This window comes from Tubulanus polymorphus, chromosome 7 (assembly GCF_964204645.1).
Source record: "Tubulanus polymorphus chromosome 7, tnTubPoly1.2, whole genome shotgun sequence".
NCBI lineage: Eukaryota > Metazoa > Nemertea > Palaeonemertea > Tubulaniformes > Tubulanidae > Tubulanus > Tubulanus polymorphus.
Window position 1 is genome coordinate 2,244,115 of NC_134031.1, and position 21,431 is coordinate 2,265,545.

The window sequence follows — 21,431 nt, forward strand, 5'->3', positions numbered from 1 at the left end:
GTTCTCTCGGTTTGGTTTAACCTCTGAACCGGTATGCAAAACGAAGTCAGGAATTTCATTTCGTAAATCGAGGTGACTTTAAGAAAATCTCAGTAATATCGGTGGCTACGCTCCTTTACGAGACAATATACCGATCTCTGAATGAGAAAAAGGAAAGAAACAATAGTTCAACTCTTACTGTTATATCTTAAAGATCTTATGAACTCTTTTCAACTCTTTGATTATTCTTTCGATGATTTTGCTTAGGTTTTAAAAGTTCACGCAGAAGTTTTAACTTTGTCAATGTACTTGTAGTATGCTTGAAAGATTGCCCCGGCAGTGACCGTTATTCGCATCCATGCGCACCAGTCAAAAGCTTCTGACCCATGAACAGTGGCGATTACTATGGTCACCTCCACTGTTATGTTCCCAACGTTTTGTTTTGACATCTAAATGATTTCCCGAAGTATGAAAAACGTGTAGTTATTCTTAACTGATTTGTCCCTCCACAACTATTTGTGTTGAAGCTTTCAGGACTGCTGCCAATCTTCCGTGGCTCCAACATTTTCAATTCTCGGCCAGCGGTGACGTTTTTCAACGGTCAAAAATTCTTTGGTGAATACAAAATACCGACTGAATCGTTTATCGGTCGCGGCTTTGGTGCGCGTGGACGGACGGTTGTAAATTCGTTCATTACGATATATTAAGAAATGTAGATGATGAAATTTGTGGTGAATCGTTTTTGGGAAGTAGTTGCACAAGGTCACATCAGAGTTGTGTAGTGTCGTGTCCGTTGTATCGTATATCGAAATATGAGTAGAGTTTTAACAATTAATTCAATAATAATTCATTCTCAGAGTGGGTAATTTCAGTGATAACATCATTTACTATATCTATACTACACCCGTACAGATCTGTGTGGAAAGAAACCGGATCATTTCTTGTTTATGATTTTAATGAAACTGTTGTTCACTGGACGCGCGGAGATCGAATAGAATCTCTGTCTCGGTCTCCGCCACTTTCTCTCTTTCTTTTGCGAACGTCAGACAATGAATATTCGCCATTTCACTGATAATTATCGTGTATTGATAAAAGAAAATGAAACACGTGTCCGAGAATAGAAATGATGATATTGTATTCAGTTTTTGTCTGCTGTTCAAAAAAATCTGGCATCAGAAATAAAAACTCATGTATATGTATAAACGACTGGTTTAGTATTCGATCTATTTTCTCCAAGGATGTTCGCCTTTTCAGACTTTCAGAATCGAATATCTCCATTTACTTCCTTTTGTCAAAGGAAATGGCTTTGCTTTTAGCGATATATCTTTATCGCTAAATTTCCCAAATCAGTACACGATGAACATACACCCTTATGTCAGAAATGGGCCAGCACTCTACCCGCACTCTTTACGCAACCCGGTCTTTTCCTGGGTCCAGACTTTTACAGGTGTTCTACAGTGATATTGCTGGATTCCAGAAGTTAGATTGGATATAAATTGAATGCAGTCCGATGCTGGCTACGTAGGGGAAAATAACGATAATCTGGTTTCTCTTGTCGTCCTTGGATTTAGCATAACGACTACAAGCAACAACAACGCAATCACGCCGATCATCCCTTCTTGACAGTAATTGCTATCGTTTGACCATCGAAACCGTTAGGTTTTTCTAAATCCATTATTGATCGTCCCGCTGTAAGCAAATTGGATTTGGCAATGACTTAGTTGCGTGTTTATCAATACGTAGAGATGTCGATGGAGTGGGAGACAACAGCTCGTGACTGATGCACAGCCGAGATTGAACACTTATTTGCCGACATCTGGTAAATATGTAAGGAAGTCAAGTACTGCGTACACTGTACTCAATGTACTTTATTTAACAAGTGTCATCTGGACCGGGACCATGTTGAATATGAATTTCAAACCGAATTTGAATTTTGAAGAAAAAGGACTTTTAACGTAGTTGTTTTTGCACACACAATTAGAATTTGCTTTGTTAATGTCTTTCTTATTTATTACAAAATTTTTGTTCCCCGATCCGCTGGTGCTGTTCAGTGGTGCCATATATCATATCTTAACTATCTCCTGTAGCCACATAAACTTTAAAAATCCACTGAGCCCAAAAAAAATTGGCAGAGGCCCTAAAACTGCTGGAAGTGTGGTTTCAAATATTGTCTGGAGTAGATTAAAATCCGGATTAAGCGGGATTGAATGTAGTTGATAAAATCCTTCGAGTTCGAAAATCAACAACGAGATACGAGTCACTTTCCGTAAATAATCTGTTTTATTATATTAATGTTTATATCATCTAAAGCATTATTTGTACAGAATTTACAAAAATCAACACCGCAATCTCCCAAAAACAGATATAAGTGACGTCAAATGCATGACAAACAAAACTGTTTTCTAATTACATTAACAAATTGAAATAGCAGAGAACAGCCACATCTAAATCACGATCTATCCATGCTGCTTTTATCATTATTGAAAACATTTCAAAATAAGTGATTTTAATATGAAATAGTTCTTTGATGGGCTTACATTGACAAAGTTAAAACTTCAGAAGCGCAATTTCCTTTTTAAGTTTATCATTTACTAGATGAAAATTGCTTTTATGAAAATTACATACTAGATATAGACTTCATTTGAGAGGAATGAAATTTCTAATCAATTTAAACTCTGTTCTGTTCCCACGTTGTGTAAACTTTTCGCTCCACATTTAATCGAATTGAATTCTGAATTAATTTTCAATTTAACCAATCGAGGTCGTCATCATCATCATCACCGAAAAGTGGAGGCGGCGGCGGCTGTGGACGTCCATCCTTAAATCAAAAATAAAAGATAATGTAAATCAAAATCAAATTTTTTACAATCTTTTGCATTAAAATTTCGAAACTGTGAATAATCTTAACATCAGACTATTGTTAACAACAGCAGGAAACTACAGCCTGCAATAGCAAAACTTGCCCATGATTACAAGAAGCAAATGCATCTATAAAATTGATGAACTCAAATTACAAAATGAAAGACTTTAATAAAGGGGAGCACAAAAGACATATTCACATAGACATACATGCTTCTAAACGTAAAACCGAAAGAACATTCAGCCGAAAGGGACACTTTTCAATTCTTAGAATTTTTCATTTCAATCTCATGCCAGAACGCATTTAATTGATCTAATAAAATCTTACATCTGAATCGACGTCGTTTGTTGAGGTTTTCAGTTTTTTATCGTCGATAGCAGACGGTTTTTTCTTTGTTGTTGTTGTTGCCTGCCCGACACCGAACGGATCATGATCATCATCAATATCTCCAAACAACGGCCTGAAACAAACATCAAAACTGATCGTCATTTCTCATTTCAATTTATTTATTCAAGGCCTAGCTCTTACTGAGGGTATTTTGAAGACTTATGGGGTACCACACTTCACCCACGTCTCTTTTCCATCTATAGCATTTGAGATACACGTGCTAAGCTAGTTTTCATGATGTTCAGGTATAAGTTTAGCTGCGCAAAATGTCTTAACATTGCTCAGCAAATAGTAGTGCGTTTAGCTGAACAAATCGAACATATCGATCAGCATATGGAGTTGAGATAAGCTGAGCAAAAAGTGTGACCTATTGCTCAGCAGGCAGAAGTGAGTTAAGCTGAAGAAAGCTGAGCAGATTTCTTTTTCACGTTCAGTACTGAGTAAAGGTAAATTTCAAAACTGTCACAAACTTTGAAACTCTGTTGCAATTTCAACTCACTCGTCGTCTTGCGTTTCCAGTTTCTCAACTTCGTTCTTCTTTTTCGAGTCGTTATCGTTCGAATATTTCAATTCGGTAAATAACGGATCGCCGCCCATCACAGAGGACGTTAGATCATCATCATCAGCGCCAACGGCGGACGTTACTTCGTTATCCTTCTCCTTCTCCTCCCTCGCTGCTGTTTCATCTACGTGGTTACTCTTCACTAAATCTGGTTCTAAAATTAGACAAAAATGTTTTCAGAGAAAAGAACCTCCAAAATTAGTTAAAATTAACTTTTCCAATGTTTTTACACCTAGTCAAATTTTGACGGAGAACTGTAGAAATGTGTTGTTTTTTAACTTTAACCCGGGGACTATTTCATTTCATCATCAATTGAATTGATCTCACACCCTTGTAATTAACATACCAAATATCGAACCCAGTTTAAAACCCAGTAGTTTTAGCCTTTAACTCTTGACCAAATCTATCGAGGAAAATGATAAAGGACCGAACTGGACTGCGGGTAGAATAATTTAGCCCGATTCAATATCATCTTACCTCCGTGATTCATATCATCAGGGATGGATTTGACGTCTTCGTCGTTGAGTTCGGGAAGGTCAGGCGGTGCCTCCCTCCACGGTTCCTCGCCATCGGAATCGGCCGGGTCAGTTCGGGTCGGAACGGTCAACGCTTCACGTAAAACGGCCTCAGTTGCTGAAATAGAGACAGCGCAACTATAGGAGCAGGGAACAGGGTTAGGTGAATCCGCAAATGACAATAGTTAAGCGTCAGAAAACTAGTAGACCATTGGAAACCGTCAGGACCCTTTTCAAAAGTGTTTACTTTGCCTCTGGAAGTTAAAACTCGGCCATTTCCAATGTTTTAACCCCTTAAGTCAAATCCGAATTGACAACTACAAGTATGGAACTGGGTCTAGAAGAACTTTACCTTTCATAGCTTCCTCATTATTTTGACTTGACTTCTGTTCCTCATTTTTCGTCTCAGTTTCGACATCTTTTTCTGCCGATGTTTCGGTTACATCCGCAAAATCCTCCGTACCGCTAGTAGTTTGTTCCTGCGCCGGCGGACTTTCGACTGGAACCGCCGGTTTTTCCATCTCCTGCGATGAAATTTCGACTATCTCTGGAATGTCATCGGGAACATCGTCGACTACCGCATCGTTTTCATCCGATTCGGGAATCTCTTCGCGCGTTTCGATGTTATTTTCCTGCGGCAGACTGACTAAATCTACTGTTGTGATATCACTCTGCTGCTGCTGTTGGACTCCGCTCAAAACTTCTGGCAGAGTCGAATTCTGACTCACTAAAACGTCGGGTATCGCGTCTCTCGGAGCGCTTTCAACGATATCCGGAGCGACCTCTACTATTGACGGCTGCTTGGTGAATGATATCGGAATGGATGAATCGTTTGAAGGAATGTCTGCAGACGGATTGTCGTCTGCTATAGCACCGTTTAGTGAAAGTTCATTAACCGCTGCTCGAGTCTCGTTCTGCGGAACGTTAGATATTCGCGGCTCTGGTTCTCGCTCTTCCTCTCTTTCAGACTCGCTCTCATCTTCGTCGGCAGATGCTTCTTCCTCTTCTTCTTCCTCTTCCTCGCTTTCCTCCTCACTTTCTTCTTCCGGTTGTACTACGATCGTCGATGGATCTTCGCCGTTCACTAGTTTTAGAGTGACCTCCTGAAAAAGAGCAGATCCTGAATTGATGAGAGACCAGTAAATGACAGACTGACTGAAACCAAAGTACGACACATACCTTAATAGTATTGAGAAGGACCTGTATTATTCTAGCGCCAGAATACCTTCTATCAGCGGGGAATCGAGCTCTCAGTTGATAGAATACTGTATTCATTATCTTCTTAACCTGCAACATCATAAAACACATAGATATCATAGACTTGTTGGCAAAACAGGGTTCTTAAAGATCCGGGAGTCAAACATTCCCTGGTATTTCCAGATTTCCCTGGACCCTTGAGAATGTGGATCATGAAAGGATTCAACAATTACCTCTGCAATGAGAATATCTCTATTGAGCTCTGGAGCGACTGGAGTTGGAGCAGGAGGTGGAGCTGCACTCGCCGCCTCCGCTTTATGGATAGCGTCATCGCGTTGTTCAACCGCTTCATCTCTCTGCTCAATCAACTGATTGATTCGATCTTCGTAACGTTTTTTCATCGTAGCTGCTTGACCTCGTAGATTATCATACTGTAAACAACAACAGATTACAGTATTTACTCAACAGTGTATTCAACTGAACGGTTTTATAGGAAACTGCCTACAAGTCATCACCCTAGCAGAAATTTAGCAATAAGGGTTGAAAGCATAGACAATCATCATTACTTTGAGATATTACTACAATTGTTTGATAACATTCAATGAATGGTGAATAGAATACAGACACAATGAACATGTTGATGCATGGAATACAGACAGTTCAAGCAGGGGTAGGGTTAAGGATTAAGAATTAAGAATGATCATTGCATTGTTCCTAATTTCCAGAACTTATGATTACGGCTAATGACATCTGTACGATCCATTTATTTGAAAAATCTCAGTTTCAACATGATCATTAGGTAAAATTTCTCTGATTCTATCTCGTGAATCAGCTATGAGAAATCGATCATCTCCTCTATTGATCTGGGGTCGGGATGAGGTTTGTTTTATACCTTATCCTTCCACATTTTGAATTCATCGACCTGACCTTGTAAGTCGGAGACGTGGCGTATACTTTCAGAACGATGTGCTTTCATACCACCCAACTATATACAACATGCAACATGCAACCAGTGATGAAAGAAACACTATGTGTAAGAAATCTATCTAAGTTTTTTCACCATAAGAATATTGAAATATTTTGTGGAATATTGTTGCCAGTTCTTTTTCAACGCTGAATACGAGCTGTAAACTGGATCTTAACTTATGTCTTTACCTTCTCTTCCATATCTTTGTATTTCTGACTGATTTGTTCTTTCTCTTCGATGAGTTCTTTAATCGCTCGCGAGTGTTTATCGTCTAAACTCGTCTGCAGCCGGTCGTATTTACTCTGCCATTCGGCGTTCAATTCCTGTTCGATTTGCGACACCTTAGAAAAACGAAAAATCTGAACATAACTCGAATCATTTCTCAAAAACGGAATGATATCGATTTGGAGTTGAATGTTAAACCCACAATGAAAAACTGAATAGTTTTAAACCATCGAAAATTTGCAAATCTGTCTCCAACTCCAAATTTTGTTTATGATATCTTCTAGTATTGAGGTAAAGTTAAAGATCGAAATTTCAAAGTGACCTTTGAGGTATGAAAAATTCGTAAAAAATAAACAAACATTTATAGGGCAGCTTTTTTCATTGAATATTTTCTGTAAAATAATATCTTTTCTCGAGTGATACTTTAACTAGTTGTTATTTACGCACCTGTTCAGAAACCGTGGAATCGGTTTGAGTTTTATGATGTTTCAGTTTGTTTCTCAAAGTATGAAGTTCGGCCTAAAGAAAACCATACATCTAATACAAACACTTATAACTGTTTTACTTAACTAGATACATGCATCAAACATGTACATGTAACATGCACATGTAGAGTTAGACATGAACATGTTACCTCGTGTTGCGTCTTCTGCTCCTCGAGATCTTCCTCGAAACGTTTCTTTTCTTCCACTGATTTCTTCTTTCTCTCTGCCAAATTCTGGATGACAAAAATATCAAAACAAAATGAAAATTGAACGACGAAATTCCCCAATTCAAAAGTCGAGAGTCAAATTAACGCTTTACCTTTTCGAGAGTGGTGTTCGTTGTTTTCAAATCGGTCATCTCCTCTTGCAGCGTCGTTAATTGCGCTTCGACCGATTTACGCGTTAGTTTTTCGTCGCGTAACGTTTTCAACTGTTCTCCCAGCTTCGATTCTGATTCTGAAAATCGCAATTATCATCACATTTCACAAGTAAACGAATCGATATGATCGTAATCTTACAATTTTCGATAACGGAAATATAATTTTACGGTAAAGTACATGAACTGCGTCTCTGAGTTCTTGAGTTAAGAAATAGAATACGGGTTAGGGAAAGGGCAGGTAATGGTTAAGATAAAGGGGGTAAGTCAAGCATAAGGGGAAGGCTTATAGGATTGTTCCACAGGGTAAGGATATGATTAGGGGGTAGCAAGATTAGAATAAGTCAGTAAGTTAAGGATAACGGTAGGTTATAATAAGGGTGCGTTTTAGGACAAGGAGTAGGTTTAGGGCAAGGGAAAGGATTAAGATAACTGAAGTATAATGGTAAGCATTGAAAATAGGTGGGAAGATTAGATCGAGGATGGTTAGGATTTTTTATTTTTAACCATTGAAATTTTATTATAAACATAACATTAACAATATACAATGGACAACCACAAATCGTCCGGGGATGGTTAGGATAAGGGTTAGGTTTAGGATAAGGGTGTATTGAACGTACCGGCTATCTGTAAACGTAATCGAGTTAGTTCCTCATTACTGCCTTCTTTACTCGTCAGCGTATCGTGCAACTGTTGTTTGATTTCCGAATTTTTCAATTTCATATCGCGTATTTCCAGCTGAAGATTGCTGACCTGTCCGGTCATATCGGCGAGCTGACTCGCCAGGGACACCTTCTCTTGCTCGAGCTGTAGAACGCGGCTGTGCGTCTGCGTTGTTGATAAATTCATCGATTGATGCCGATCCTCTAAATCTTTATTACTCCTTTCTACGTAACTATAAGCGAGAAATAATCTTTTAACCTTAACACGCGAACACACAAAGTAGTCGCCTGGTTGCCGTCTTTAAATGCTAACCTTTGATTTCGCGATAATAATTCAGTTATTTTGTCGTTTTGTTGTTCAATTTTCTGGCTTTTTTCGAAGAGGTCTTTCTTTAGTCGGTCGTTATCCTGAATGATGCGCTGTAGATTCTGGAACAACATGGCCGTCTCCATGTTCGGCATATTATTGTGTACGGATGCTTGGCTCATTGTGTGCGTGTGAAGGCTATCGACCTGTAGACAAAAATATAAATGTAACGTCATTTGTTTATTCGAAATGAAGCTCCAACATTTATAGACAGCATTTTGAAATACAACCTTATCCATAATTCTATCTAATTTATCAGTGACTTTGCTGATCGACAATCGAACTTCAGTATTCTGTTGTAATAGCACGGGTAGATGTGTCTCAGACGCCGTCGATGTCGTAGGTGGCGCCACTGTACTGGTAGCGGGCGGAGCTGCAGCTGAAATAGTCCAAATGTGCTGGATTACTGGTAGTAAAGTAGCATTTCGCAACAAATTTATTTCACGGGAAAAAACTCAGCATCGAACCAAGATGCTACCTTAATCTAGTAAAAGTTCATTAACATGTATAAAGGAACTTACCGGGGGCCTGTGTTTGATAATACTGCGGAATTTGTGGATTCTGAATGAATGGTTGAACAGGAGGCTGATAGACTGCTAGTGATGCTGATGGAGGCTGCATGGCTAGAGAAATAACAAAATATTAGAGTCGATCTCAACCAACAGCACTGAGTGCCAGTCAGGGTAGCTGAGGTGGTAACAGGTGATAGACTCTTCTTTTTTTTTCTAAATTTTTTTTTTTAACACCCTCAACCTGCTAAGCGCCATGCAGGGCATTATAAGCAGGTTTCGATGTTTCTTTTTCCCAATGGGGGAGAGACCAGAGAAGAACCTTCCACCAAGAAACTCTGTCGCCACCAGGGTTTGAGCCCAATAACCTTGGATTGACGAGACCAGTGACCGGCGGCTTAAACCATTCGGCCACTGCGCCTCTCCTAGGTGATAGACTCGACCTACCCCTACACAGTCAAACTTCACAGAGAACAATGAAACCAGGTCGTGATGATTTGGTGTTTAAACGTACCTTGCATAGGATTTGTCATTAAAGTCGGTGCGAAGATGTTCGGTTGTTGTTGCAATTGATGTTGTTGCAATTGATGTTGTTGTAACTGATGTTGTTGTAGCTGATGTTGTTGTTGTTGAATGATTGGAATCTGCTGCGTGACGACAGCTGGATGAGGATGGACCGGCGCCGCGTGGACCGGTTTGTGAGCGATGTGAGGTTTCGGAGGCGCGGTCGCCACAGGAACCGCCTCCGCGGTCGGGTGATGCTGAAAATAGGTTGAGCTACGCCTAATAAGGTAATAAAAATTCCTGGTTCCATCTGTACTGATTTACGCGTAGTCTAAAATATCTAATTGCTTATTTTTCAAAATTTAAGGAGTTTCTGGCATTTTCTTAAACTTAAAACGAACCTTTAGAAGCATTTTCTGTTTAGGAGTTTTTAAGAAATCAAAGAGTTTAGTTAACGGAAATTACTACTGTACCTGTTCATCGTGTACAGCAGTTGTTACGTCCTCTTCATCTTCACCAGACGGTAAACTCTGAGTAGGTAACATCGCTTGACCCATCTTCGCGATTTTTGTAATCAATTTAGCTTTTTCCGATTTCGGTGACTGTTTGAATGAAAATGAAGAACAGCGTTCTTCAGATGTAACTTATGCCATACATAGATAAATATCGGTACATCTTTAAAGCATTAAAAATTGATAAGCTGAAAAATTGAACTATTTCTTATTTGACTAAATTTCAGGACCCAGTTCCACAGTTCCACAGTTCCACAGTTCTGTGTTAAGATTTGACTCATTGAAAATGAACTAATCTTAACTCAGAGTTAACTCTAACTCAGAACTGTGGAACTGGGTCCAGGGTTCTACCCAGATCGGGGACTCCTGTCCCTTCTCCCATTCTCAATGGGGATTGCCTTGTCTCAAGAGGTTCGTTGTGCCACTCGTCATCGGCAAGAATGAGACATCAAAAATTCAAATTCCCTGAGTTTTCAAGTTAAGAGATTTCAAAAGTTAAGCATTCCTGATATTTCCTGATCTGTAAGAACCCCCGAGTTCTCTACCGCAGTGTGGTTTCTGCTTTGTGACATGTTAATTCATCACGCGCTGAAAATCATCAGCTTCAAAAGCTGTGTAAAAGGCAGATAATATCATCGCAAAACGATACATACCTGGGATAGATGATCGGATAGTGATCGCGATCGTGTTTTCACATCGTCCGAGGCTGATTCCGGTTCTATGTCGACCGGAGGCGTTTCGGGAGCTGGGGAAGACTGCGATGAACTTTCCGGCGATTCTTTCTCTTTTAACAGTTTTACCTGAAAATCACGCGAATTATGAGCAAACCCGCGAACCGGCGCGCGTACACCCGACAAACTCAACTCACCCGAACAACTTCTATTTCAAATATAAGCGTGGCATTCGGCGGTACTCGATTACCGGCTCCTTTAGATCCGTACGCTAAATTCGAAGGAACGATCAACAAACGTTTACTGTTTTTACTCATACCTACAACTCCTTCATCCCAGCCCTGAAAATACAGATAACAAATATTCGACAATTAGATCTCAATGTCTCGCGCTAGCATTACTTCTAGTTTCATGGGTGGATATTAATATAGGTCCAACACAATATTTCGTATGAATCCCACATTGTTAACCCTTTCAGTGTGTCTACACCGCAGTCCGGTGTACGAATCGGTGATAGATTTTGCTAGTACACCGCACTGCGGTGTATTGTTGTAATTAGTATTTATCTCTATTGAAAGATGGCAGTACATGTCAAACACAGTGAAATATTAGTAACTAATGATACACTGCGCTGCGGTGTAGACGCACTATAGTGGTATTCCCGTTATTCAACACACTAGAAGGGAATTTTTCGAAATTTTTAAATTATCTCCAGCACTAGGCCTATAGGGAATTGATAAGTCAGTACTGAAAGGGTTAATGGATTTATTTACGTTATTTGTATCACACTAAAACCATAGGGATTAGCGCAAAAAGGGTTTAAGTCTCAAGACATGTTTTCTTCCTCCGGTAAAAGGTATTTATTCATATTCGAAGCACTTTCGGAGCTAGGACCGTTATTAGATCGGAACTTGCGTACGTACCCGAATAACCTTTCCTTTTCCGACGCGGAATCGGAAAAGTTTATCAGAATTTGTGTTCGTGTCGAAAACGTCGCCGAATGTGAAGTTAACGAGCAGCCAGCCAGTGTAGCGTACTTCTACCGAATCGTCCCTCTCTAAACCGCCTCCTTCGCCGAGCGTTAAATCTTGACCGATCAACGATGAATTATTACTGAAACTCGCTTTACATAAAGCAACCTAAAAAGCGTGGATCAAACGAAGTGAATTAGGACTCGCGATATCGAAAATTTTAAAACGAAAAATCTCGTGATCTTCTACACAGAGAATACACCAGTCAATGTAAATATTTTACACTGATATTTGGGTAAAACATCTCTACCGATCTTTAGAGATTTATTTGAAATGAATCGCTCTGTTTCTCTGTGAAATACATTTCATTTTTTTTTTATAAATCTCTGGGTAGAAGCGTGTCACAGCCACTTTCCACCCATTTACAAATACCCTAAGTTTTCCATATATGATTACACAAAAACCTTCGAGTGAATCAGAGAAATTTATAGACCTAAAATGTTACAATTCATTCATTTTTCATTGAATCACGTCCTGATAAAGAAACATGCCGTCAATAGCGTTATCTGAGTTATCCAGGTTTTTGGTACAATTTGTAAAATTTCCCGACTTTTCCCTGATTAGTTTTAGATTTTTCTGATTTCGGGAGTTTTCCAAATTTTCCAGTTCAGTGTCCACCATGTGTTATTAAATCTTCAATGTTGAGGGTCTTTTGATGAATCAAATGACATCAGTTATATCTACCATCCTTGATTATCAGTCAAAAAGCCATCAGTCACGAAGAGTTACCTGTTTGAGAAAGTCCGAGATATTCTGCTCCGAGGGGAACATCAGCGACCAGTTGACCTGTTTCTCATCGTAAAAGCTTAAATAATTATTTGGTTGCACCTGAAAAATACAGTCGACGAATTATGAAAATGACTATGATAATATTTATAATATCTTGCTCACGATTCACGTTTGAAATGCAGCACTTACTGTGAGAGTAAGGTTGGAGGTTACTCTGGCATGCGTCAGTTGCTGTTGTTTGCTATAGTACAACAGAATCTTGAACTGTGAAAAAACATTCATCAAATTCAGTGTACAAGCAATGGATTGAGACTAGCGAAAGATTGAACCCTTAGGGCGACCACTTTCCGCCAATTTACAAATTCCCCGATTTTTTCATGTTACAACACAAAATTCCAGAGTAAATCCAAGGTCAGTGGCCACCCTGCTTTTTATCAATTTGATTTTGATGAAATTCATGTAGGCCTTAAATGAAATGAAAAGGTTGACTTACATCTTTTTCTTTATGATTAGCCAGAATGGCTGAACCAACTTGACCCTGACTCACGTAGGCACCATTCACTCTATAATACAGTAGAATAAGTTCCTAAATCTGGCAAATATAAAGCTATATATATATATATAAAGTAGCGACGATTGAAGTTTTACTTACAGTTTATACGCATGAACTGCGCAAGCCTTCAATATTGCTGTCCCACCGGCAGCTTGCTCTGAAAATACCCATCATCAAAATAAGCATTTAATATCACGCCAAATCGCGGAATTAATATTACAGCCAGACCCACTCTGCATTATGGTTTTCATATACCGTACCTTGTTTCTTTTTCGGTTGTTTTGGAGCGGTATATGTCAATGATGCGTTGCCACTGGTGCTTGAAGCTTTGTCCATCCCGAACAACGAGTGCAGCTTAGACCTGAAAACATCAATCAAAGATATCGAGTTTCATCCATTGCAACAATTAAAATCATTACTTATACCCAAGATAACGATAAAAACATAGTTTTAAAATACAGATTTTGGCCTTAGACAAAGGGCTAATGATGATATCGAGGATCTTTTACTTTTCTTTTAACTTTTCACATGTTTTTGGAGGAAAGACTACAGGGGCTCATAGATGAAGTTTGGGGCTGAAGTGTAGCTTAGATCACCCAGTATCACGGGTCCTATTCACTCCTAACGTACAACTGGAAAGACAAGCCAACATCATCAGCTGATCATCAGAACAGCAAGAAGAAGGTCTGTCTTCATTTTCCTTAATTTTATGGATGAAAATAAGTATGACAACTAGTTTTGTCGATATACCTCATTCTGCTACTTACCCGCCGGGTGATAGGAAGTCTTGATCGTCGTCGTCCCCTCCGAACATGTTGTTTTAGCCCTGCTTTTTTATGTGTAGGGGGTGTTTTTCTACATGCCAAAAACGAATGCGGAAGTAAGTCATGAGACTGCCGTCAGCTGTCTCCATCTGGCGGCTTAGGTCATACTATTTGTCGAACGAAAACGTCGAGTAAAACTGAGAAGTTGAAATCGCGGATCTGGTCCAACAGTCTAACTCGCGGGTGTAACACCGGGCCGGGTCGGAGACAAGTGCATAAGGAAACTGCGCAAATGAAAAATGTCTGATAGCGATTGTTGATTGTTTTTCCATTTTGTATTTAATTCGATCATCAAGTTCTTAAGAAGTGGGCCCTTAACACATCGTGACCTGGCTCAAAACTGCCGTCCAGCAAGGGCGGTGCCCGGGCTTGGGCACATTTTCACCGGCGCTAAAGGGCCAGTTCCTATTGAAAAAGGACAGATCTTTCTCAATTTTTTTTTCGATAACCTAAACTTAAACAACATTTCACCTATAATTTCATTACGTTAAATCTAGCCTAGTGTGATTTATCTGCAAATATTCAACAAGTTAACCACTTAATACGGAATCATAATTTTTAACAATAGGGCCTACAGATGTTTAAAATTTTCCCCAAAATTTCCATATTTTGAAAAATAAAAACTTGACCTGAATTTTTTGACATTGAAAATTTTAGGAGTTCGTTCGCTTTCCGCCGAGTTCGTCGCGGGACTGGTACTGGATGGTGTGAGATAAAATGAACTTATAGAACAACATTTTTGTTTTTCTACACTTTTGTTTATTTCTCATCTTTTGAGAGCTAAATGTATTTGTATTTATTTATCTTAGTGATTTTCTGATATTGGATTGTATAGAAATAGAAAAATTACGTCCTCTTTCCGTCAGTTTTCAATCGAATAGTTTTGTAAATCGTATATATTTGAAAATAGACAAACCAAAATTCAAATAATCTGCTTCCGTTAAAAGAAAATCGACGAATCCTCCGAGAAAATAATCATTCAGTTCGGACTCTCACTATCATTCGACTACGAATTCAATCGTAGTTGTTCATCTGCTCCTAGCCAGAAAACAGTCGACATTACAAATGAAATCATTTGTCACTTGCAGCTAATCGATGATATTGATTCTATGTTTAGTGGAACGAAATCGTTCATTGAGGCTGGTTCTGAATACCACGACCGCGTGTGTCCTTCGTGAAAACAACCTGCACTGATATCTCGACACCAGTGTCAGAAACAATCAAATAACACTAGCATTTTCGACAAATAATCTTGTAACATATCTTTGAATATTAATTTTCTTTCTTTGGCTTACAGATATCTAACAATTTGGAAGATTGCTTAAAAATCCTTTTTTAAAAATCGATAGTATGCTGCACGAAACCTCTTCAGCGGTATTTCCCGGATACCCTAGGAGAAAAGAAAATAATCAAATCAAAGAATTGTCTGGGTGAACTTTTGACGTTTTAACGCCCGTTTTTTACACGCCAGCACCCTCTTTCTGGAGGTCCGACTATTGTTCGAGTCGCAAAACACTGAATTGTTGTGGGTCTTTGCCCAATATATATATATACATTGCCGCTTATCCACCATATCGGGATATATTGTACAGATGTCAAAAGCAATCAACACCTGTCCGATTGGTATATACGTGTATATAATATACCCCGGAATAAAATCATTGCAGAATAAATTTTCTCTTAAAGGTAAATTGAATATTTCTTGGATTTTGTCTTTTCCCTTCAAAATTCTTCTAATTCAAACTCACCGAAATCATCTTTGTTCTCGAAGGAAAGTTTCTTTAAGCAATTGAATTTATCGCACTCAATTGATATGGCCTCACATTCTCTCATTTTGGCATCTATTTTTTTTGCGGTATTTTCACATGTAACTAAACTGTCGCCGGAGAGGGCTTCATTGCGTGCAGTATGACACAAAGTTTTAGGTCGGACGCATGTTGGGTCGTCACCACCGCACAATAATTCTGCCGCGTCAGTAACTTCAATCAAGACATTAAAATCCGCGGCTTTTTCAGCCTCATCTGCGCAACCTATCGAAACTAAAAATGAGAAACAAAATTGAGAATGACACGTCGCGGGCGCTTTACGCAATCATGACTTCGTTACAAACCACGATTCAAACAGAAAATTGGCTAATTCATTTTCATTCGACTGAATTGATTAAATTGAAATTGAGAACGGTGGAGTCGCATCATAATACCGCATCAACATATTATTTTGTTCCGTGTACAATTAATTAATTCCAGATATTTTTTATCTTAAAATAGGGATTGTCCCCATTATTTATTTATTTGGCTGGTAAATTTTGTTTGATTTTTCGATTGAGTGTCCCTTACAGACCCACCACACCTGCCGGGAGCGAAACAGGGGGTTTGGTTTTGAAATCGGAAATCCAGATATTTGTTGGAGTTTAAAGGTTTTAGACTTTTTATTGAGTGTCGTTGAAAATTCAATACCCACGTACCACTCTTTGAAGATATGGCATAGATAGACATATTGTCAAAACCAATCATCGATACCGTCAGACTTTCATATTCATTTCCGTGAAAACTGAGACATCAAATCTACCCGTCGAATTGACATGATGTGCTCGTCAAAAAATCACATATATTTCTAAGTTTTGATGGCTCAAATTGTTGTTAAAGTTTTGACATCTGTGCAATGCAAGATACCAATGCCAAATAACCCTTGCTTACCTTGTATTTTGAACACCATTAAAACCACGAGCGACTGAAAAACAGCAAACATTATTTTCGTTGACGATAACATCACGAAGAAGAGATGAGAGACTCTGGTATGACAGGATACTCTGGTATGACAGGAGACTCTGGTATGGCGGGGGAATGATTTTCGGAAGGTTTATATAGGATTTGGTGCAGCACAGATGGGCGGGGCAACATGAGAAGTGACAAGTAGTAATCAACGAATGAAATTGAATCAAACGATATTTTGAAAATATGCTGAATATGCTGAAAAACCATACGGCAATTAGATCGATAAAATATAAAAATCGTACATCAAAAGTGACTTGATATTTCATAGGAATTATTTTTCTGATTGTCTCGCATTAAGACTAAGATTTTCATTTTGAACGCAGCTTCACGGAGAGTGGCCACTGTTCCTGAAAAAAAACGTATGTAATGGAAATTCTAGAGGCTACGCGTGGTTCTTTCCGCGGAGACTATGGAGACCAATTTTTGAAATTGGAGAACATCTGACGTTCGATCGAAAATTCCTCGAAATTCCTCGTTTTATAGTGATTTTGTTCGAATGGGGAAAACATCTTTATATTTCTTATTGGAAGAAAATATCGTTCATAAGCAAGCAACGAATAATCCAATTCGCTATCTTTGTGATGAATTATGTGAACCGTATTTCTTTAAACGATCATTCAAAAATGATTCTAGCGAATTCAGTTTTACAACGGTGGAATCGGGCCAGATAGAGGCTGAGATTGAAGAAAGACTCATCAAGTTGGGCTTATGAAACAACATTTGGTATCCGATACATAGAAAAACATGCTTTCAGTATCGATTCTCCCTGAATGTTAAATGACAGCTATGTTAGAAATACAGGACCGCGCAATGATAGATCGCGCAAGCTGAATTTAGCTTCATCTGACACATGTTTAGTGTTGGAAGAGAACCTTTTCTGTATGCGAATAAAATGTAGGGCCTCCTGCATTAGCAGTAGAAAATATTAAAACTACCTTAATTCTTGAAGTAAGAAAAGAGCGTCAGGGAACATTGTGAGTATGGTGGTTGCTAATAGGGCATATGATTTCCAGGTTAAAAAGTGACTGAGAGAAATCAGTTCTTGTCTAGAAAAGTGGGTTTTCGCATGAAATGCGGTTTCAACCTTTTTTTCACGTTTCCATTCAAACTTTGTTCTTTTAAACTATTATTTGTGGGATTCGTCATTCGTTGATTTATAAGCTGGACGTTTCCTTTCAACGCCCTCCGTATATGGTCCTAGCTTATTCTACAGCACCAAACAAAAACCTTCATAAATTCATCCTTCGCTCAAGCATGACTACTTATGTTTCTGCGTCTCTTTTTTTGTGTTTCCCTCTGCGTCGTGTGCGTTGGGCTTCAGAGAGGGTAAACCCGGTAACCAAGATCAAATTAATAAGATAAAATCCCACTATTTACAGATTAAAAGAATTTTAAAACCAGAATTCATTTATTCAATCAAAAATATATATAAAAGACACGACGTTTCGATCTCACCCTAGAAATCATCGTCAAATTAATAAAAATCATAATCTTCGAATTGATACATTGAATGTATTTATTTCTCTTTTTTTATATCTTAAGTTTATTTGCCGTAAAAGCTGAGCGGCCGGTTGTAGAAAGCTCCATAACAAACTAAATCACACTCACTGGAATCAGGCGGGGGACTGATCAGTTTACAAAATAGAATACTTGAAATTACAGGATAAACATGATATAGAAATCTTCAAAGCTCCGCTTTTAATTTTCCCGTACAACATTTGCTTTAAGCACTGTCCTTATTTTCTTAGTTGTTTGAGGTATAAAAAAGTTATAGATACATACATGTACATAAGATATAGAAAAAAAATAATTTTTCGCACTTTTTATGTAATTTTTGGATCCAACCTTGGATCTTTTGATCTTTCTTGTAGATTTCTTTTTTTGAATTTCTCTTTTAAAGTCGACGTGTAACATACAGACAATATACGTGGTAAATAAGAAATTGATTGTGAAATTTGACTACATAATTTCTGGAGTTCTACAGTGGAACCCTCGTTTATACGAGGCGGGTCTAGAAACTTGCGGTTCTTTCGTATTTCCCAGCCAAATTTAGTAGAACTTCTACAATAGTAAATAATCAGTCTGATACGAACACGATGATACGAAAAATTTGCCTAAACGATGAACAGTTTTATGTCTCATTTCCTTTTGTTGATTGATACATGTGTAGCAATAACATTTTACATAATGTCGGAGGTTTCAATCGGCCAACAAATGTATTTTGAAAAAAGTTTTATTTCGTTTTTCGTTTTATCTCTTCTTTTCCATCATTCAGAATCGTGTACATATAGACCTATACGTCAGGCAGAGAACACGTGGGCGTGCTAGGAATCGATAGGCAACTATTGGCCGGAAATTTACGTTGGATTGCATGTTACAATCGTTCGATTCCGGCTTTCTCTCACGAAATATACGACGCGTCTCCAGATTCGATCGTCCGCTATCCCAGCTTGAAACATGCAAATGAATCGCAGCACTTCCCGTCGATAATATAATTCTATGTTCGATCGTTCAGCGAATCCCTGTTGAACTTATGACGGTATTCTAAAATTCGTTTCGTAAGAACCATCTGCACCGACCAGTGCGAGAAACACTATCGAATAAAGATCGCTTGAAATAATTTTGAATCTGTGAATATCAGCCAAAATATATAAAGAGGACCCCTTTATGTATTTTTGATGTCAGATATATATGTTTTATTTTTCCTCTTTGGTTTACAATATCTCACAATTATGATAATTCGCAACAATTCCTGTTTTGTGGATCGATAGAACGCTACACGAGACAGCATCAACGGTATCCCCCGTGTACCCTAGAATAGAAAATTAACAACTCTAAGAATTGTTAATCAACTTTTTATATACAAAACGAATATATAATGTACGTATTTCTTGGATTTTGTCTTTCACCTCTCAACATTCTTTTCTGAAAGCAAACTCACCGAAACCATTTTTGTGATCGTAGTAAAGTAGGTTCATGCAATTCCATTTCTCGCAGTTGGTCGGTTTCGAATCGCATTCACGCATCTGTGATCTTGTTTCTTTCACGGTTTTATTACACGTGTTACAACTGTCGCCGGTGAGGCCTACTTTCCGTGAAGTTACACACATTATGTTAGATGAGAGACATTCATCGGTAACATTACCACCTACTGATACACCGCACAATCCCATTGCCTTTACACCAGCATCAAACATAATGGTCGCATTCACGCTTATTTCGGCCTGACTGTCGCAACCATTGGAAACTAAAGAATAAAAGACACAATTGAGAAAAGTCGCACCCGGGAACTTTAGGACATCGTTATAAACACCAGTTCCACGATTACAGTTAGACAGTTGAAATATGGACAGATTTTTTATTCCACAGAATCTAAGAGTAGTTTCCTGCAAGAAACGCAAGAGAACTGACACCGAGCTGGAAAATGCGGCAGCTGAGAATAAGCTATTGCAAAATTTCTCAGCAGAAATTGTTGGCTGGAAAATGCTTGCCGTGGTTTAGCGGTTTCCTGCTCTTGCCCTTAAAATTTTCCAGCTGCCCGTCACCAAGTTCGAGTTGCATGCAAGCGATAGCTTTGGCCGTCTCCACGGCGGAAAAACGCGGGCCGCCACTGCAAGTATCGAAATTCAGTTGTCCCGGTGATCATCTACTTATGTTTGATGTCACTGAAGGTGTTTTCGTGTAGCAAAAGCATCAAGAAAAGACAAGCTCGTCAACTAGCGGTTTCCAGCTATAGGTTCTAAATACAAACTGAAAACCGCAGTATCCGATTTGATCATAATACCAAAAACCAAAATTCGATGTTTCATTTTCACATTTTATGCCAGATATACAAGAAACCAATGCGAATTAACCGTTGCTTACCTTGTATTCCGAACACCATTAAAACCACGAGCGACTGAAAAACAGCAGACATTATTTTCGTTGACGATAACATCACGAAGAAGAGATGAGAGACTCAGGTATTGCAGGAGACTCTGGTATGGCAGGATACTCTGGTATGACGGGAGACTCTGGTATGACAGGATACTCTGGTATGGCGGGAGAATGATTTTCGGAAGGTTTATATAGAAGTTGGTGCAGCACAGATGGGCGGGGCAACACGAGAAGTGACAGGTGATAATCAACGAATGAAATTGAACCAAACGACGCGTACCGGCACTTTAAAAATATGCTGAATATGCTGAAAAGCGTCGGCAATAGATCGATAAAAGATCTTTTTTTCTTAAAGTCGCATACGTTCCCTAAGAACGATTTCAAACGAATTTTTGCACATTGAAGTTCTGAATGTGACAGGGCCAGTTTTTGGGCTGGGGGTAAACCAAATATATCAAGACTTTCCCTGGAAGCGTCTTCAGAACTTCCCAAAATAAGTGGATTCTGAGACAAACGAACATGGAGGAAAAGTGAACTATAGCCCACTCGGACTAAAGTCAAAAGTGGGCTAAACACGAATAATTCTTGCTCTCATGAATTCTAAATCTTTTATGATTGTTAAAATTTAATGTTTCTAGCAATTTTTCAAATCACTAAAATGTTACTCATCTAAAAACAAATCGGCCGGGTCAAAATGCAATAGAATTTGTAATCAGTTCATTTCTATCTGGGGTCTGTAGTGCATGGTTAGCTTGAGTAGATAGGCGTCTGGTCGCGTCGACTTTCAAGCCCAGCAGATAGAAATGAGAAACAAGTATCAATTTCTATCTCTGGGTGTTGAAATCTCAATATTAATAGAGAAACAT

At 38.7% G+C, this 21,431-nt stretch overlaps 2 protein-coding genes across 3 annotated transcripts; both read right to left on the bottom strand.

The window, feature by feature from the left end:
* Positions 1-2,240: 2,240 nt before the first annotated feature.
* On the bottom strand, positions 2,241-13,998 carry LOC141908294 (FK506-binding protein 15-like). Of its 2 annotated transcripts, XM_074798278.1 has the most exons (27): positions 13,859-13,998; positions 13,352-13,452; positions 13,191-13,248; positions 13,032-13,101; positions 12,728-12,802; positions 12,539-12,637; positions 11,702-11,917; positions 10,976-11,119; positions 10,761-10,907; positions 10,069-10,197; positions 9,606-9,852; positions 9,104-9,205; positions 8,813-8,961; positions 8,529-8,728; positions 8,174-8,448; positions 7,497-7,633; positions 7,327-7,410; positions 7,140-7,211; positions 6,656-6,808; positions 6,393-6,485; positions 5,734-5,931; positions 5,483-5,590; positions 4,656-5,406; positions 4,266-4,421; positions 3,726-3,942; positions 3,167-3,299; positions 2,241-2,797 (listed from the first exon to the last, which is right to left on the bottom strand). In XM_074798278.1, the coding sequence occupies exons 1-27, from the start codon at positions 13,903-13,905 to the stop codon at positions 2,723-2,725; spliced, it is 4,236 nt and encodes a 1,411-aa protein (XP_074654379.1). In that variant the 5' UTR covers positions 13,906-13,998; the 3' UTR covers positions 2,241-2,722. The 2 variants fall into 2 exon arrangements, with proteins under 2 accessions (XP_074654379.1, XP_074654380.1); XM_074798279.1 differs by lacking the exon at positions 6,393-6,485.
* A 5,369-nt stretch (positions 13,999-19,367) lies between these two features.
* On the bottom strand, positions 19,368-20,995 carry LOC141908684 (uncharacterized). Its single transcript, XM_074798825.1, has 3 exons — positions 20,554-20,995; positions 19,631-19,936; positions 19,368-19,501 (listed from the first exon to the last, which is right to left on the bottom strand). Exons 1-3 carry the CDS (start codon positions 20,624-20,626, stop codon positions 19,404-19,406), a joined length of 477 nt encoding a protein of 158 aa, XP_074654926.1. The 5' UTR covers positions 20,627-20,995; the 3' UTR covers positions 19,368-19,403.
* Positions 20,996-21,431: the final 436 nt, after the last annotated feature.

Excerpts from the sequence above, each read along its gene's own strand:
- LOC141908294 (XM_074798278.1), bottom strand. The coding sequence starts at position 13,905 with ATGTTCGGAGGGGACGACGACGATCAAGACTTCCTATCACCCGGCGG. Across the intron at positions 12,638-12,727 it reads CCTCCAACCTTACTCTCACA|GTGCAACCAAATAATTATTT; the intron begins GTAAGTGCTGCA and ends TGTATTTTTCAG. Across the intron at positions 3,300-3,725 it reads CTGGAAACGCAAGACGACGA|GCCGTTGTTTGGAGATATTG; the intron begins GTGAGTTGAAAT and ends TGTTTGTTTCAG.
- LOC141908684 (XM_074798825.1), bottom strand. The coding sequence starts at position 20,626 with ATGTTATCGTCAACGAAAATAATGTCTGCTGTTTTTCAGTCGCTCGTG. Across the intron at positions 19,937-20,553 it reads AATGGTGTTCGGAATACAAG|TTTCCAATGGTTGCGACAGT; the intron begins GTAAGCAACGGT and ends TTTATTCTTTAG. Across the intron at positions 19,502-19,630 it reads CGATCACAAAAATGGTTTCG|GGTACACGGGGGATACCGTT; the intron begins GTGAGTTTGCTT and ends TTTCTATTCTAG.